The sequence below is a fragment of the Microcebus murinus genome, chromosome 11 (genome assembly GCF_040939455.1).
Source record: "Microcebus murinus isolate Inina chromosome 11, M.murinus_Inina_mat1.0, whole genome shotgun sequence".
Lineage (NCBI taxonomy): Eukaryota > Metazoa > Chordata > Mammalia > Primates > Cheirogaleidae > Microcebus > Microcebus murinus.
In genome coordinates this window covers 42,384,438-42,402,706 of record NC_134114.1, presented here as the reverse complement: position 1 = coordinate 42,402,706, position 18,269 = coordinate 42,384,438, and the positions used below count along the sequence as shown (strand labels likewise).

The 18,269-nt window shown below is 36.5% G+C and overlaps 1 protein-coding gene across 6 annotated transcripts in view; it reads left to right on the top strand.

The window, feature by feature from the left end:
• The window catches only part of PDE4D (phosphodiesterase 4D), a 1,055,987-nt gene that overhangs the window by 650,032 nt on the left and 387,686 nt on the right, over window positions 1-18,269 (top strand). Inside the window, exon 1 of one of the 6 annotated variants that reach the window (XM_076008350.1) lies at window positions 11,456-13,303. The exons of the other annotated variants lie outside the window; for them this stretch is intronic. Within the exon in view, the coding sequence (XP_075864465.1) occupies window positions 13,179-13,303 (125 nt within the window). The 5' untranslated portion in view covers window positions 11,456-13,178. Of the gene's footprint in view, window positions 1-11,455; window positions 13,304-18,269 lie in introns of those variants that run through there. 6 annotated transcript variants of the gene reach the window in all.

The following is an 18,269-nucleotide window of genomic DNA, read 5'->3' as shown; positions in this document are numbered from 1 at the left end:
TTGTTCAATGCATTGTCTTGTCTGCATGATGTCAAATAATTTTGACTAAATCAGTTTTATCCAGGGCATGTAGATAATCTTCTTATATTCTTATTAAATAATTGATTGTCTTGACAACTATGGACAAATTGCAGCAGAATCTATATATTCAGGCAGTTTAGTCTGCATAGGGTCAATTTAATGGCATATAAATGTTGGGAACAGAATTATCAGAAACGTCAGACATGTCACCATAGATCAGACCTACAATACATTGTCACCATTGCAAAAGTATTTCCTAGCACAAACTTGATATATGTCTCTTGAGTCCATGAAAAATGATCTATTGAATGATTCTTCTTTCACTAAAATTGACTATATTTATTGATCTTGGCTTAAATACAGGTCTGTATTGGTAAATGAAAATGTAGGGTTTTTTCATCAAATAGTAGAGAATTGTTGATACATAATAAATGAGGTAAATCCAGGTCTATTGGAATTCAAGTTAAGTGCTTTGTAAAGAGTTGAAAATAGTTTCTAGTAAGTAGGTAAATTGTGAGATCAGGATGTACTCTAAGATGCTAATGTTTTGATTAGAATTGACCAGGTGATAGCAGATTTATTTTTTTCCAACTCAAAGTTGGAAATGAACTTGAAATGAACTTCTAAGCATTCAGGTAACTTGCTAAACTTTATATGTTCCATGTGAAGATGGTGTCATTAAAGAAAGACACTAGTGGGTTTAGGTACTTTCCTACTTGATCTCAGACAGGTTCGTGCTTAGTTGCTTGCTAAGAAAAGACTGACACTTTTGTGTTGCACTGTTGTGTCACCCAAGAAAAGTTCTATATTTCTCTTGTGTCTCTCTCTTTTTTCAGTCTTTAGACAGATTCTGTGACTTTTTCCCCCATTACTTGTTTTCTATCAGCTTTGTATTCAGATGGTCAACGGATACTTCTCAGTTGACTAGGCTTACCTCTTAGTATATATGTGAGCAAAAACATAAACAAGAATTGAATGCCAAGTGTATTCACTCTGCTAATACACATTTGTGATTTTAAAAGCATACTTCATTGAATAATTTAAAATATGTACCATCTGTTCTTTGGGGGATTAACATTGTTCATGATAGCAAAATGATCACATTAAATAAATTCTAGATACCATACTCTATGATTCATAATAGCAGTGACATTGGTAATTCAGATGACCTGGCCTTTTCTGTTTCCATGTAATTACACTATTGATTTTCCCATATTGGAAAGGAGAACAACAGAGTACATGCTTTTTTTCTAGATGGAACATGCAGTTCTGGAATTCTGCCATTTTTTTATGAAAATAAAAAGTAAAGTACAAACATATGCCATCTTTGAAGGTAACATTATGTAAGCCCTTGGGTATACATTTCTTTATCTACTTCTTTGTGTCTATTTGTAAGAGAAATAATCAGACCATCATATTCATATTCTGGAAACTATGCAATCAGTTTTTTTCAGGGATTCTGTTGTCTGTCTAGAATGGTATAGTACAAGACTTCTGTGTAAACCGAATTAGTTTGCTTCAGGGTGGATATTGATTCTGCTTTCCCTGAGCTCTTATAACATTTTGTGTTTGAGCTACACAATATGTACTGTCTCACATTGACTGCAAATTTATTCATGTGTGTAAGACTTTTATTTTCAAAAATATTGTAAGCTTTGTGAGGATGGCTCTATTCCATTATCCTTTTGTGTCTGTCAAAGTTTCCCCTTTTGCTGGGCTTTTGTAAGGATAAAATAAATAATGATTAAATGATTGATTTTTTAACGATGTGAAATAGTGAGAAAAGGTTTTAAAAAGTTGCTTTTGGTAGCACATGTTCAAGATGGTGCAGGCCAATGTCTTCTTCTACCCATACCTAACTCAGAGATATAGATTGTCTATTCTTAGCTTGGGCTTTTCCTGTTATCCTTTATGGCAGTAGATTGTGGATGGAAGAGCCCTTGAGGACATTTTGAAAGTTTTCCCAACAAGTGCCCAGTGATTAATAACCCTTTACTGTCAGGTAAACTTTCTATTTTGCTGCATCTATTCTCTCTGCTTCTTTTTAAAATCACACATTTTCTTACTTCCTAAGAGAAGGTAGAATGCAGTAGGCATTATTATTCTTTGCAGAAAGTCTCTGAAACATATCATTAAATCACCCATCTTCTCATCTGTAGGCAAAATAGTACCGATTTGTTTAAATATTTGTTCTCAGTTACATTACATGCCCCTATGAATTTCCTCTGAGTGTCACTCTTCACACTGAATGTAGGCTCTCAAATAATCAAGGAGTCTGTAAAAGGAGAATGAGCTCAAAGACCCTGATGTTGCACTTTGACCTCCACGCTTTTGTATTAAGCTGTTAACTTGCTGATTTGTTACTAACTTATCCGTTATATACACTTGATGTTGTCAAACCACATTTTCATTCCCCAATTTGTGTTCTCTATTTGATGTTCCCCACAAGTTACACTGCCTTGGTCTCAATTAAATTGGTTTCTCATTGTACAAAGTCAATTTAATATCTGAGTGATCTTCCAAGATGCTGCCCGTTATTTCTTTTACTTCTTTTTCACAAAACATTCAGTGTTGTTAATTAAAATGTCTGGTCCCAAAGCCCATTGTTACCATTTGCATTTCCCAATTTACACAAAATTAGTCAGAGTCTCACTATGACTTGACTGGTAAATTAGAAATATGATGTAGAAATAGTGTATATTTATTTTGGTAAGGTATTTGAAAATGTCTCTTGTGGTATAATTGTACATATAATGAATGTGTGGGCTGGATGAAAATGCAGTTAAATATATTTGTTACCAGTTTAACAACATAGATGAAGAATACTGAATAAAGAATAAATGTTTATCTGAAAGGAAGATTATTCATCCAATCAAACAAATATACAGAAACCTGAATTTGAAAGGGATAGTAAATATTTTGAAATGCAAAGTCAGGATCCACAGTTATATAAACGTACTAATAAAAATGATTGTAATTTCAAGTTCACAATTAATCTGAATTGGATAGTTGAAGCCTAAGGGAGTGGTACATGAATTAAGTATACGTGTGGAATTCTGTCTTAAGCCTCATTCATAGATGTTTAGTGAACAGAAAAACGAATCTGAATGTCTCTATCTTGCAGAAGTCATATCACACCTGGGCTATTAGATTAATTTCAGATTCCTTTAAGAGGTATCAACAAGCAGAAATCAGTCCAAAAGTATGTTGCCAGGATGGTGACCAATCAAAAGAAGTGACACTAATGTGGCCTGGAAAAGGGAGAGAATAAGAAGTTCTCTTTAGTTAATCACAGGCTGTCATATTAAAAACAATCAGTCTCATGCCTGTAAGCCTAGCACTCTGGGAGGCTGAGGCGGGCAGATTGCTCGAGGTCAGGAGTTTGAAACCAGCCTGAGTGAGACCACGTCTCTACTGTAAATAGAAATAAACTAATTGGCCAACTAATATGTACAGAAAAAAAATTAGCCGGGCATGGTGGTGCATGCCTGTAGTCCCAGCCACTTGGGAGGCTGAGGCAGAAGGATTGCTTGAGCCCAGGAGATTGAGGTTGCTGTGAGCTAGGCTGATGCCATGGCACTCACTCTAGCCTAGGCAACAAAGCGAGACTCTGTCTCAAAAAAAAAAAAAAAATCAGTCTTGTTTTTGAATGACTCTAGATCTAGGATCAAAGAGTAGCACCTTTAGAAAGGCGAAACTGAATTTGATACAAAGAACTTTTCAATATTTCATCTTCTCAGAAATGAGAAAGCTACCCCATGAAGCAGGGCGTGCCTCATGCCAAGACCAGATACTTGTTTCTCCCTGGAGAGTGTTCATGTATCAGAGGAAGACTATGTTTCCATTGCTGCCAGTGAACCTTCAACTATGAGAAGCTATTACATGGAAATTTCTTGGCATAGTGCTTGATGGCACCAAGTAAACGCTGAATAGATATTAGCTATAATTGTTATCAGTAGTGACTATTCCATGAATATGCAATTGATTATTTGTCTGAGAGGAATACATAAAAATGTTTAAACTTTTTAAAAACTGTTTAATTTTTAAAAACTGTTAACTGTTTAATTTTAGCACCACTTTCTGTTGCTAAATAATTAAAGTGGTTAATAAGGTCATATGCAACCTGTAACTGATTTACTCTTAATTTATTACCACTTTATGTTTTACATAATTGCCTTTACATTCTATGTTACCTGGATTTGGGATTAGTTCATCAAATTTAACAGGAAAGCTCTAAGTGGCTGCTAAATCACAGTTGCGAATATTAAATTATCTAGTGACTCACGTAGCAATCGTCCATCAACAAAGGAATGAATCACGTCAGAAAAAAATGGATCTCTTCTATTAATTAAGAGGGATATTTCAGTTCAGGAACTTGTAAAATGTTAATAATGGTTAAATTCTAGGTCATGTTAGCATCATTGGATTTTTTCTCGGGTGACAGATTTGCTATCTCTTAGTATTGCAGCTGTTCTCTGTTGAAGGTGTTTGTTCACTCACTCACTCACTTATCCATTTAACAAATACTATGCTGAGTACTGCCCATGCCTGTCCCTGCCTCCTCACCTTTTTCCCCCATTATCCCTTTTTGAGTTAGTTATCACAGGAAGAGCAGCTCTCAGTCATCCCACACACCCCCAGACCCTAACCCTGGCACTCATGCAGTGAGGCAGTCTCCCTCCTCATCCCTCTCCCTGAACAACTGTGCCCCTTTGCTGTTGTATTTTTCTCCACGTCCTCTCTCTTATACATTTTACTTATTTTTATGTCAATCTACCTATCTCCACTAGAATGTTAATTCCATAAAGGCAGGAATATTTGTCTGTTTTGTTTGCTACTGGATTCCTAACACCTGGAAACTGATAGCAGAAAGGTGTCATTTCTTCCCCAGGTATTTGAAAATGACAATGACAATGATATTTCACTGCTCTATGGGTTTGAATGCAGGGAGATGACTTTTGTATCATCTAAATTGTGTAGGAGAAAATCTAGGTCAATATTTACCTGCCTAATTTATCTCCATGTGGACCACTTTGGTTTCTTATCTAGATTTATCCAGTCTGATTTAGTTCATCAGGAGTTTCTCTATTTTCTGTTATTTTTTCTTGGGTCATCAGTGCAGATCCTAGAAAAGAGATAGATTTGGAGAAGCAATGATAAGTAAGCCTCAGTCTTTGCCTTTGAGATACTTTCAGCCAAGTGGCTGAGGCAACCTTGTAAGTGTGTATGTAGTTCCAGAGCCAGATAATAACGGGATAACTTATAATTCAAACAATGATGCTTTTGAGGGTAACAGGAGGCACTCTTTAATCATTGTTCCAGGACAATAGCTATATACTCTTCAGGAAAACTGAATAGTAGAGTCCCCCAGTTTAAAAAGTCAATGAAGGTAAAATATGGCTTCAAGTCTTTTTTGTTACAAATATTTACTGAGTACCTACTATGTGCAGAGAAATATACTAGGCACTGTGACAGTTTGTATAGAGCAATGTACAAGGTACTATGGAGAGTTCAAAGACAAGTAAGCCATGTACCTTCCCACCTCATGGTTCTCTATAAAAGAGAGTGAATATTTGAAATATTCAATATGATGCAATAAATGATGATGTGGGCTGAATTAAGCTTGATGTGATGTTATCCAACTATAAGATTTCAAATAGGATCATTGATGCTCTGCCACTTTTGTTTCTATGTCATAATGTTGTCAGATGAAGAGAGTCCTGTTATGATACATGAATTGAGCATCAAATGAATTATATGAGTTAATCCACTTCTTGTGTATATACATAGGAGATGCTCAACTAATGTTGCCTGGCTTGTTAGCTGGCTGGCTGGGACAGAAGAACGAATTAACAGATTTTTAAAAATCATCTGGAAACCAAATGTAGAGCCTTTTTGTCAAAGACAGTGCCTCTTTGCTCAACCGGCTAGTTGACAGAGTAAGGATTTAGAGCACGATTATTTTTCATCTTGCGACTTTATACTGATACAAGACATTTGGTTATTTGAAAATAAGCTTCAAGTGTTTTAATTCTTTCTACTGGTTCCTACTGTTGAAAATTCTTTTGCAGCTGAACATTGGCAACAGTTTATATCTTGGCAAGTAGACTGTGCTTTTTAAGGATGGAAGTGTGGGAAGTAGTATAGGACATCTGTCGAAGAAGTCATGTTGTCAAAGCCTGTTGTGTATATTAAACTCATTTGTTTCCATTTCCATATATTCTAAAGCAAAATGCCACTCCATTTAACATTCAAACAGCTTATAAAAAGCTTGGAGATATGAATTGTGTGGGCCTACCTGGAAACTTCAATGAATGAGCATCATTTTATTCAGTTGGTTTTGTTGCTACTTTAGCTCAGCCTAAACTTTGGATATATAATAGGTTTGTTGAGATAAGATTATCAGTAGTCATGGGCTTTTTTGTTGAATGTGAGAACTGAAACCAACATAATTTCCTGTCCCTGTTAAAGGGCACATGGGCCAGGACTGCCTTCCTGTCCCTGGGTTTAACAAAACTGAGAACAAACAAAGCTCACTTGGCTACCTGCTGCACTAGCTTCCTCTACTAAGGCCTCTATCCAAGTGGTCTTCTCCCTTGCTCCAATAGGTTTGAAACTTTATGTGATCAACAGGCTTCTGCTGTGCTTTTAAGGAACTGAAAGTTAATCGATAGAAAAAGATTTTGAGAGAAATTGTTCTCAAAGGGACACCATTAGATAGAGAAGGAAGCGTTTAAAACAGATGAAAACCTATGGTTCATTCTTCTCAAACTTACCTTCTTATAAAAATGAATCAGTTGGTTGATTCAGTCAAAAGTTATCCATGTTATAAAGTTGGCTAGGTCTGCTGACTAGTTGATTTATGGATCTTTATGTTCTTTAAGTCCTAAAAGACACACAATTCAGTTTTAATGGTTTTTACAATCTGAGGGATTGAGTCATGCTAATAAAATTTCCAAGAAACAATTTATAGGTCAAATGTTAACATCTCCCACCAGAATAGTACATTTGTTTCAGTGGATGAAGATTGTTGTGTGAATGTAAGTTTTTCGTTCCTTTGTGTAAGTACCAAGGGAAGATTTTCAATGTCATCATTTTAATGGATTTATGATATTCCCCTTGATTAGCTATTCCATGCCTTATTTAAGTATTTGGACATTAAGGATGTTTACATCTTTTTATTATTTTGGAAAACACTGTGACAGCCTTAATGGTAGTTAAATCTTCATCTGTATTTAAGGCATTTACTTCTGATTATAGCCATTGTGTACAAGACTGCGGGAAGTGTGATATGCACAGTGTTTAAGAAGTGCATTTTCAGGAAGGTCTACTGTATGAACATAGGTAACTGACCCTTAATTGAAGAATATTCACTAATTAATTAATTTTTAATTTGCCAGTTCTCAAAACAGAGCATGAATAAACAAAGGCATAATACTGTGCTTATTCAAATGTTTGAATAACTAGTTTGATGATTTTTATTTATCGAATTGCAACTATTAGCCCAGGCAGACACAAACTCATCACCTCCAAATTAGAACTATATCCATCCTTTGGTCTCTGAGAAAAGATGTTTCTCTCATGTTCCCGTGGGTACTCTTTGCAAAATGTTTCTGTTTGATAGCATATACTGAATAGCTCCACTACTTCCAATGCATTTTAATAGTTAATATTTTTAATTATTATTCTGGGGAGAGTAGGTGAGGAGGGAGTTAAGGGAAGAGTTAATAAGGTCTTTGGAATGTAAGCACCTTACAATTTCAGCAACCTTATTTAATATCTGCCATCTGCCATCAAGAAACTATAGTGCCATGGGGAAAAGTTATAAATGTATAAATGTATAAACAGCTATGAAAGAGTGTACTAGAGTTACAGTTGGGGAAATAGATGAGAGGTACCTCAGTAAAACTAAGGAATGGAGAATGTTTTTTGGATGAGATGACACATAAGAGAGTCAGCCAGCCAGGGGAGGGAGACAAAAGTGTTGTGGTGAGAGTGCTTATCACCTGGGAAGACCCAGAGGGGTGGAAGAACAGACTGTGACTGGAAAGAACACTACCAAGGTACTTGTGGCTGATACAGGAAAGGAGGGGAGGGCAAGGCCATAGAGCATCTCTGTGCTGACCTTTGGAACTTAAATTCTGAACTATATAACTAGAGTAATAGGGACTCATTGAATGATTTCAAGCAAGAGACTCACATGTTCAGATTTCTGGTTCAGAATGATCATGGCAGGCAAGTAAAGGATAGATTTGAGGAGGGAAAACTGGAAGTGTTAAGTCTAGGCAAAACATGGGGAGGAGGGAGAATAAATAAGAGAGATTCTAAGGAAAGTACGATGTGTAGACAGGCAAAGCTTATAGTTTGGTCTCTGGAGCCAGATGAACTAATTTCTAACTCTGAATCCACTGCTTAACAGTTGGTGTGACCTGGGGTGTGCATCATAATCCCTTAGTGCCATGTTTTTCTTGTCTGAAAAATTAGTATAATAATATTGCCCAGCTCATGTGGTTTTATGAGGATTAAATGAGTTAATTCCTATCAACCACAGGGCCTAGCATATTAAATGCATCTGATCTGTGCCAGCTATTATCTATTGTTACTATACATATTATTGTTATCATCCATGTTATTCACGTCTCTAGGATTTGTGGCTTGATTAGCAGTGATTGTCAGATTATTGGCTAAATGATCCTGGAGAATATGGGAGAAATGTGTTTTGGGAGGGGAGGAGAAGAGAGTTGATGTGAATTACACTATAAATGCTCAAATGAAGTACCTGTGTGACTTCCAAATGGAATTTTCTTGTGAGCGGTTGACAATAACAGCAGAAAGATGTGGACTCCAGATAAAGATGTGGGAGTTTTTCAGCACGTGAGGAGCGCTTTATTAGGTGTATTGACCAGGAAGTGTGAAGGTCAGAATCAAGAAGAGCCCGGGGAGTGGAGGGCAGATTAGAACCCCAGCAGCATTGCTCTCCAGCCTGGGCACCGGCAGAGAACACAAGGTCTGGGAAAGGAGGGAGTCCTTCCAAGCCACAAGCCAGGGGAAAGATTCAGTCAGTTCCTGTGCTCAGATATGGTTATGAGCAGATGATACCCTCATGTCCTAAAGAAGTTCATCTAGCTTCTCAAATTGCTACCTCAGGCCTGGGTAGAGGTAAAAGCTGAAGGAACCCTCTTTAATAAATATTATTACAAATTATGAGAAGAAAGGACCTATGGCCTCAAATTGTTACTTGCTAGCAATTGCTTTTAATTGTGATTCAGGACATTATTTGCATTGTAACCTTTAGTATACACTTTTTGAGTTTAAGAGACCCTTATGAGCTACTCCTCTATCTCAGAGTCTTAAGAACAAAAGCACAATAAAGCATTTTGACCTGCAAGCTAATTTAGGAGTCTGCCCAGTAGTACAGGACACGAGCTGCTTCACATAAGAATTTCCTAAGAGAGGTAACAATCAGAAACTGAAGAGTAAGACATAAACCTCTGTAAAGAGAAATATGTGTGCTCCAATGGGCAAAATTGATGCTCCAGATACCTTGATGTGATCTCTGTCTTTGTTTTAATGTTCTCAAGAGTTTAGAATCATGGGGATGACAAGGAGATTTGTGCTAGACCCCATACCTGTCTGCCACAGAAATCCTAGTATGCAAAAACAAGCAAAACATAGGTAGATAAACCTGCTCATTCCTTAGTGAGATTTGAGCCCCATTTGGGGGATAAGCCTGTTACAGAATGTGGTTTCAATCTTTAGATAAAATTAAACTGCCCAGTATGATTTTATTTTCCCAAAGATAAAGTCCCCAACTACCTATCTAACCCCAGAGAAAGGGAATTGTTGAAGATAAGAAAATTCCACTTTCCCTTAAAGGCCACTCCCTGCTGATTGGCCTGAGTTCTCACAGATTCTGCATTCTTGGCAGGTTGGATTTTGCAGTAATCTCCTCTCATCCCAATTTAAGTACAAGTAATCCCCAGGGGACCCTGCCAGACTCTTGATAAATCATTGCCTAGTGCAAGGAAAATGCCTCTGCTAAGAAAACCATGGAATTTTACTCATCGGAGGACACATATTTCTCTTCCTCAGAGGTCTGTGTCTTACTGTTCCGTTTCTGATTGTTACCCCTCTCAGGAAATTCTTATGTGAAGCAGCTCGTATCCTGTACTGCTGGGCAGACTCCTAAATTAGCTTGCGGTAAAAATGCTTTATTGTGCTTTTGTTCTTAAGACTCTGAGGTAGAGGTGTAGGTCATAAGGGCCTCTTAAACTCAAAAACTATGAATTACACACAGTCACATACATCACAATTAGCTGACAGTCATTAGGCATACCTTGGTATCGTAAAATTAGTGATGTTTGCTCCAATTATGAAATATTATTCTGATTAAGAAAAATATACTGAAGAGTAAAAGCATAGCAGGACTTCCTCTATATTTACTATCTTCCTAATTATGCAAATGAATCAAATATTATTTACTAAGAATTAACTAACTTTGCTTGGGATATTCTTTGCTTTTTATGAGACTCCAGACTTCTGACTTTGCACACCTGGGCAAAGCCTTTATAAACCATTTATTTATGTTCCAGTGTATTTCAGTTCAGGTAGGCTGCTCTTACCTTTGTAGGCACCTTAATTAGACTTTCATTTTAGCAAGAACCATACGCAATCACTGGACATCTGGGAGAGCTGGCTACCATTTTTTAATGCTGTAGAGAAATAGACTTGAATAGCAATAGACAGTGTTGTCAAGAGTGTGTGGAAATATTGACATCTTCCTATATGGCTGTGGAAGTGTGAACTGTCCGTAGCCTAATAAAGGGAAAAATGGGCACAATTTGTGATATAGCAATCCATTTTTAGAAATAAATACATCCATCAGTAAGAATATATTAATAATTATTTTTATAAAAGTCCAGAATTATATGTCTATCAATAAAGGATTTGTTGAATAAATAATGGTATATCCATGCTATGGAATCTTATATAACTATTAAAAAGAGCACATTAGCTCTCTATGTATTGATTGAAACAATTCTCCATGATATAAGTACAAAAATTTTTATAGGGTATTGTATATAATATGAGCCTTCTTTATAAATAAAGGAAAGAGAAGCCCTATATATGTGTGGGTATGTGTATATATTATGTATATGTATATAATACATATATATACATATACATAATATATACACAAAAATACATACATATATTTGGTTGAATAAGCGTAAAGGAAAGGTTAGGATTAATGGGAAGGAAAGACAATAAGCTCTTTTATTTCTACACCTCTGTATAAATAAAATATATTTGACATGTTAAAATCATGCACCATTTTATAATATAAAAATGAAATATATAAAGAAAATTATTTTTTTTATTTTTATTTTTTATTTATTTATTTATTTTTGAGACAGAGTCTCACTTTGTTGCCCAGGCTAGAGTGAGTGCCATGGCATCAGCCTAGCTCACAGCAACCTCAATCTCCTGGGCTCAAGCAATCCTTCTGCCTCAGCCTCCCAAGTGGCTGGGACTACAGGCATGCACCACCATGCCCGGCTAATTTTTTGTATATACATTTTTAGTTGGTCAGTTAACTTCTATTTTTAGTAGAGACGGGGTCTCGCTTAGGCTGGTTTCAAACTCCTGACCTCAAGCAATCCGCCTGCCTCCGCCTCCCAGAGTGCTAGGATTACAGGCATGAGCCACCGCGCCCGGTCAAAGAAAATTATTGAATGGAAAGGTTTATCATCAAATAGAAAATTATCTACCCTTTCAAGTTTAAATTTCTCAGTTTAAACAGTGTCTAATCTGAGTGTGGTGGCTCATACCTGTAATCCTAAAACTCTGGGAGGCTGAGGCAGGAGAATCACTTGAGCCCAGGAGTTTGAGGTTGCTGTGAGCTATGATGATGCCACTGCACTCTAGCCAGGATGATATGATAGAGCAAGACTCTGTCTCAAAGGGAAAAAAAAGGCAAAAAAAAAACCAAACAAAAAACCCAGTGTCTGCTGTTTAACAAATGGTGTCTCAATTTGGCCCCTGCAGAATAAAATATAGCTTTATTTCAACATACTTTGTGTTTGTCCAGGTCCCAGGACTCTTAAATACATTGGTATGTATAATCAAATCCTGGATAAGAAATCATTTTTCAAATATAAAAAAAAAATCATTCTGCACAGTATTCTGGACACCTGCTATCTGGAGGCTAATGCAAGGGCCTCTGTTGTTTTGTTGCTGTAATTCTGGAAAATGGAGTGAGGGCTAGTCAAACTGTGGGCTAATTAAAGCTATAACATTTCTCTGAGGCTCTGCTGCTTCAGGTAGAATTATTTAGTAACATTTCTAATTTCTCCAACTTATATTTCACTGTTATGAAAAAACAGTTTACAAAGAATTCGTAAAATTCACCTTTAATATTTCAATAGATCTTCATCTAAAGAGCAGACAGAGGCTGCATTTCTGAGACAATGTTTCTAACAAAGAAAAAAAAATCAGTATCATAGTCAAAAGTGTTAGTACACAAAGATTTTTGCTTACAATTTTTATGCTCCTGAGAGGCTGAGTTCAGTTCTATTGTGAACAGTAATTTATGAACAAGAACCCACAATTTTTTGACCAGAAAATTGGAAAAACACCCATAATCATTTCCATGTGCCCATCTCGTTTTCAAAGTAGCTACAATTTTCCTCCTTTGAAAATATAGCAAATAACTTATTATTTCCTTCCCTTCAGATGCATGCGTGATATATAGGTAAATAACTGCAGTTACTCAACCACTATTACATTAGACTGACGTTCTTTTAGACGTTACACCAAAATGCATTAAAACTTGCTGCCCACTCAGAGATTTGGTCCGAGTGGAAATAGGCTTTCTGTGGAGCTACAGAATTTGTACTTCATCTGCTCAGCCAATAATTGGTCAGAGCACGAGCCTGGTTAGAAATAAGCAACAAGCTTCCTGTATCCATGGACAGAAAACAAGGTAGTGCGTGTAGCCTCTGAGAAACACACATTTACTTTGAAGAAAAGAAGCACCCGGCGACCAGTGAGCAGCATATGTCTGAAATCCATTATATGACACGTTCTTTCCAGCTTTCCCAGGAATGCTGGTCTGACTGCTAGGCTTTGCTTTTGCTTCTTGCCTTTTGGATATAATGAGTTTGCCAACCAGCTGCGAGTACCTAACTCTGGGGAAGGTGCCTAGATTCCGAAGCGCTTATGGTCATGGATCGCCTTATGCAATCAACAAGCCGATTGATATTAAGCCACAGAGGAGACGGTAACTGCTTTCCTTTCCTCTAGTTGTTTGTCAGTGAAAATGTGTTGTTTTGTTACCCTTTGGTAACTGCTTTGGAGGTCTACTGAGCTGGGAGGATCAGGGTGAGAGGTTAGCTTTTAAATTCAGCATACTGGATGATAGTTGGAAAAATATTAACCAAAGAGGAAAGCTGGAAATATTCTTAGTTTAGCTATTTAGCAAAAGCTAATCCACTTTCAAGGTCTGTAGATTGTAAGAATTTGAGAGATTATTAGTGCTTGTGTTATCATCAGAATTATCCGTGATGACAATTTAAAAGAGGATTGAGCCAAATAATGGATGTATTTATTAACAGCTATTAGTATCAGATGCCGAACAGCTCATCATCTATATGTAACATTCCTTAATGCCAAGGTGCTATAGATGTGTTATCATTCTACAAAAAGCACTCACTTTCATGTGCTCACTCGGGAATCCAGAACAGGGTTATACATATATTTCCTGTAAAGAAGTTGTCATGTTAGATCAGCATTTTACCCTCCAGCCCTTTTATGCAATGTCAGAACAGGGGTGATATATTTGATACTGTGCCCAAAAACCATCTCTAAGCTTTTATTTTATACAAATTCATTTTATTCAGCAATTAATGATGAATTTCAGAAGCATTGTATAAAGATGTTTTATTCTCTCTGTGAAAATTCCAGTTTTTCTTAATTTTATGAATTCCCAGAATGAAAATCCAAAATTCTAAAAGCAATGTATTTTACTTTAAGACTATTAATATCATCTCGCTCTTACATTTTGCTTTTTCTAATTATACACACACAAACTCAAATACAAAGCATACATTTTTCCAGATTTGACCTTATTATAAACATGAAGGAACATTTAGACATTTTGAGTGATTTAAAAAAAAAGTGGTGTGTAAACCTTCAGAAATGCTTTGCACTTTAGTTTTTCAACTGTAAAAATGATTTTTTGATTTCATGAGAATAAGCTTTTTGATTTTTGTGAGGGCCAATATTTTATTCTTTTCCACAAAATATCAGTGCTTTTCTGCCCAGCTCTAGCACTGTTTGAATTTATAACATGCTCACAGCAACAAACAACTATTTTCAGGTACTTTCAGACACCTGACATGGCTCAGTTGCTGTCAGGTACCTCAGTACCTTCTCTAGTTAGTGGTGTGATACTACAAATCCACACAAGTTGCCAAAACCATGTGGATATGCTATGTCCCTATTTATGTTACCTTACTTTTTCTGCTTAAAAGTAATCAGCTTTCTGTATAAGTCAGTTGAATTATGTTTCTATATAAATTGTTGTGTATATGCATACACCCAGGAAATTTCAGATATATCCCCAATTAGTTTTAAATTTGGGCATCACAATATATTTTGTAAGCAAGTATTTTTTAAAGGCATTTTACAAGAAATAGTATTTTATAGCATAAACCTTAGAGTCTGTAAAAACACCAGATCTAACATTTCTTTTAGTATAATACATTGCTTATATCCAGCAAGTAAATCAATCAAATGACTTTTGTGTGGAAAATTTACTTAAATCATTACTTCTGGAGTTTTCATCCCATGGGAGTATAAATATGACCACAAATGTGTAATGAAAACAATGGTTGGAGGGAATGGACGAGTGAATGAAAGAACATTCAAATTATAGAGAATGTTTTTTATTCTGTAACTCATTTTTTAAAGTTGTAAGTTTTAAAACCTCAACTTTTTTTTTTAATCTATTGGGAAAACAACATACTTGGAATGGTGGGGTCATCACTCTAGATTCACTAAAATCCACCCCAAATTAAATGGTTTAGTTTTCAGGATGCTGGCTGGGACTGAGATTTACCTAAAGCAGTATATTTACGTTTATTTTCATATAGTCATGGTTGTGCTTCTTGGCAAAAAGAAAATTGCTTTTCTAATTACTAAAAAAATTATGAGGAAGAAAGGAAAGAAGAAAACATCTAAAGAGGAGGAGCTATATGTTGATGTTTTAACCTACCCAATGAACCATAAGATTGTAGTGATAAAAAGAAATTTGGCTTTTCACTAATATCCATGGGGAGAATAAAGTAGGAAAACTAATACATAAATGCAAAATATAGCTCAATTTAAATTTAAATATATCCTTTTAAAATAATGTCTTATTGAAAGAACACTATATTTGTCTTGAAACACAGGGAGATGATTTCCAAACTGAAAATTAGCTATATTAGAAGTGTGACCACATAGTCATTTAATAGTTCTCAATTTTTATTTCAAGAGCAGCAATGAAGCCTTTTAACAAAGCAGTTAACACTACTAAATCTTAATCAAGTTTAATGTTGAAGAAAATGACAACTTTACCATCTGTGATTATAATGATTTTTTATATTTGTGATTTAAATTTTTTCCCTTTTAAATTTTAGTAGCATCCTCAAACTCTAAACCTCTACTTTTATGAGAAATGTAATTTCCTTTTAATTCTATAAAATTTGGACGTCTCAATCTTAATACAAAGTGTTAAAAATCAGATTTAATCTGGCTCTTCTAACCTCTCCTCACCCAATTAATTAGGTTGTGAGCTTTTTGAGTGTGGGGATCATTGCCTTATTCACTGTTAACTTCCTTCGTGCCCAGCATAGAGCCCAGCACAGATTAAACAATAAATGTTTCTTTAGTAAATAAATGATTAGAAAGTTCATACTGCGTATTTTGGCATAGGTGTATATATCACTTCCCCGGATGCCACAGTATGGAGTCTTTGGCAAGATTTTTGCCTCTGCTGTTCTCTTGGATCATTTAAGTTCCTTCTTTATTTCCTTATAGAAGCTATATGTAGCACTGACTTTAGACCACTGACTTAAGTGGTTGGGGATCATGCATTATGTTATTACCAGGTCAGCGAAGCAGAATCTGAAATTCACTTTCTGTATCCATGAGAGAGAGAGAGAGAGAGAGAGAGAGAGATTATATGTGTGTGTGTAATATATAGCTTCCAGTAGTAGAAGGGAGTGTGGGAGGGAACCGGGGGGGGGGGGGATTTCTAGAGGGAAATAATATTGCAAATCTGTAAGAAATATAGAGCCACAGAGGTTCATAAAATCAGTTAAAAATATTTTGAAATTTAAGCCCCAGTTCAGCTTGTCCTGCTATAATGTAAAAGCCAAAAAAAAATTTTTTGATAAAAATGGAAAAAAAAACCAACAAGTAGGAGTAGTGAATAAGGTGAGACAGCAGTCACTAGCACCCCAAAGTGATGGAAAGGAACTGCACTTGAGCTCTACTTCCTGCAAAAAGAGAGAGCTGCACCTCCCCCAGCTGCCTTCTTCCCTTGGGGTCTCATTAGCTTGACCCTGCTGGCCCTGGCTGCTGGTGAAGGGCCTGCTCCTGCTCCTGCTCCCTGAGCTTGAGTTACATAAAGCAGCCTGCTTTCTCTGTAGGGCAAGATTATGAAGCTGTGCACTTAGATTTCTGACCAATCATCAAGCTATTCATTTACTCAAGTGGTATATTAGTTTGCTAGGGCTGCCATAACAAAAATACTACAGACTGGGTGGCCTACACAACAGAAATTTTTTTTCTCACAGTTCTGAAGGCTGAAAGTCCAAGATCAAGATGTCGACGGGCTTGGTTTCTCCTGAGGCCTCTCTTGGTGGTTTGCAGATGGCCACCTTCTCCCTGGGTCCTCACATAGCTTCTCCTCTGTGCACGGGCATCCCTGGTGTCTCTTTGCGTGTTCAAATGTCCTCCTGTTACGAGGACATCAGTTAGATTGGATTAGGGCCTACCCAATCGGCTTTATTTTAACTTAGTGGCCTCTTTAAGGGCCCGATCTCCAAATAAGGTCACATTCTGAGGTTAAAGTTTCAACATATGAATTGGTGGGTGATGCAATGCAGCCCATAACATATTGTATCTGTAGAACTGATTTGCTAGTAGTGACTGTGGAGGGAGATAGGAATTGGACTGTGAATCCTGAATAAATGGTGACCTCATGTTCGCAAAAATGGATTCAGTAATTAGTGTGAACCTGCACGAGGGAGGCATTGACGAGTACAGCAGGGTACTTCCCACTTTCTGTAGCAAAGAAAGACAAGTACACATTGCGAACAATACATTTTTATCAAATATAATCACTTTAATTTGGACTGTGCACTATAGTCATTCAAACAGGGCCTAGACCAACATTTGGTTTTGTGTAGTTTTCATTGTGTGTGTGTGGAGTGGGGAGGGTTAGATATTAAATTAATTATCAAAGTAACCACTGATTCTCAACTGGGGCAATTTTGCCCTCCAGCCCCCACCCAGGGGACATTTGGCAATGTCTAGGGACATGTTTTATTGTAGTAAGTGGGAGGCATGGCTAATGGTATCAAGTAGTTAGAGGACAGGATGTTGCTAAATATCTTATAATACATAGGACAGCCTCTTACAGCTGAGAATTATTTGACCCAAATGTCAATAGGGTGGAGGTTAAGAAAACCTTGTGTTAACAAATTGGGTTAGGGAATACTTTGGATATCTTTGAAGATTGTATATACAGACAGCTGATATTTTTAATGTATTTATGAAAATACGTTCTCTTACCTTTCTTGTGGTAACCACTAGATAATGCTTTCTTGGCCTGGTTAAAAATAGGCAACTGCCACATTTTTAAAACCATATAAAGTATTCAGTAATTCAGCTGTCCTGTCTTCTGATTTATCTGAATAAGCAGCTTTATTGCATTTTCAAGGCTTATTATTCTTTCATTAGAGGTACTACTAAGATTTCATTAAAGAAAGCTGAATAAATGGTCTGACACATCCTTGTAGCCCCAGGCTAGGTGATAAACATTGACCTGCTTTTCAAGAAGAGGTGAAAAATACTAGCAAAGTTACATGTTATAGAAAATAGACAATATTAAGTGACCATCCCACTGGCCTGGTGTATGAAGCTCTGCTGAACTCCCACCACCCATCCCCATGCCTACGTGCTGGTCCCATTTATCG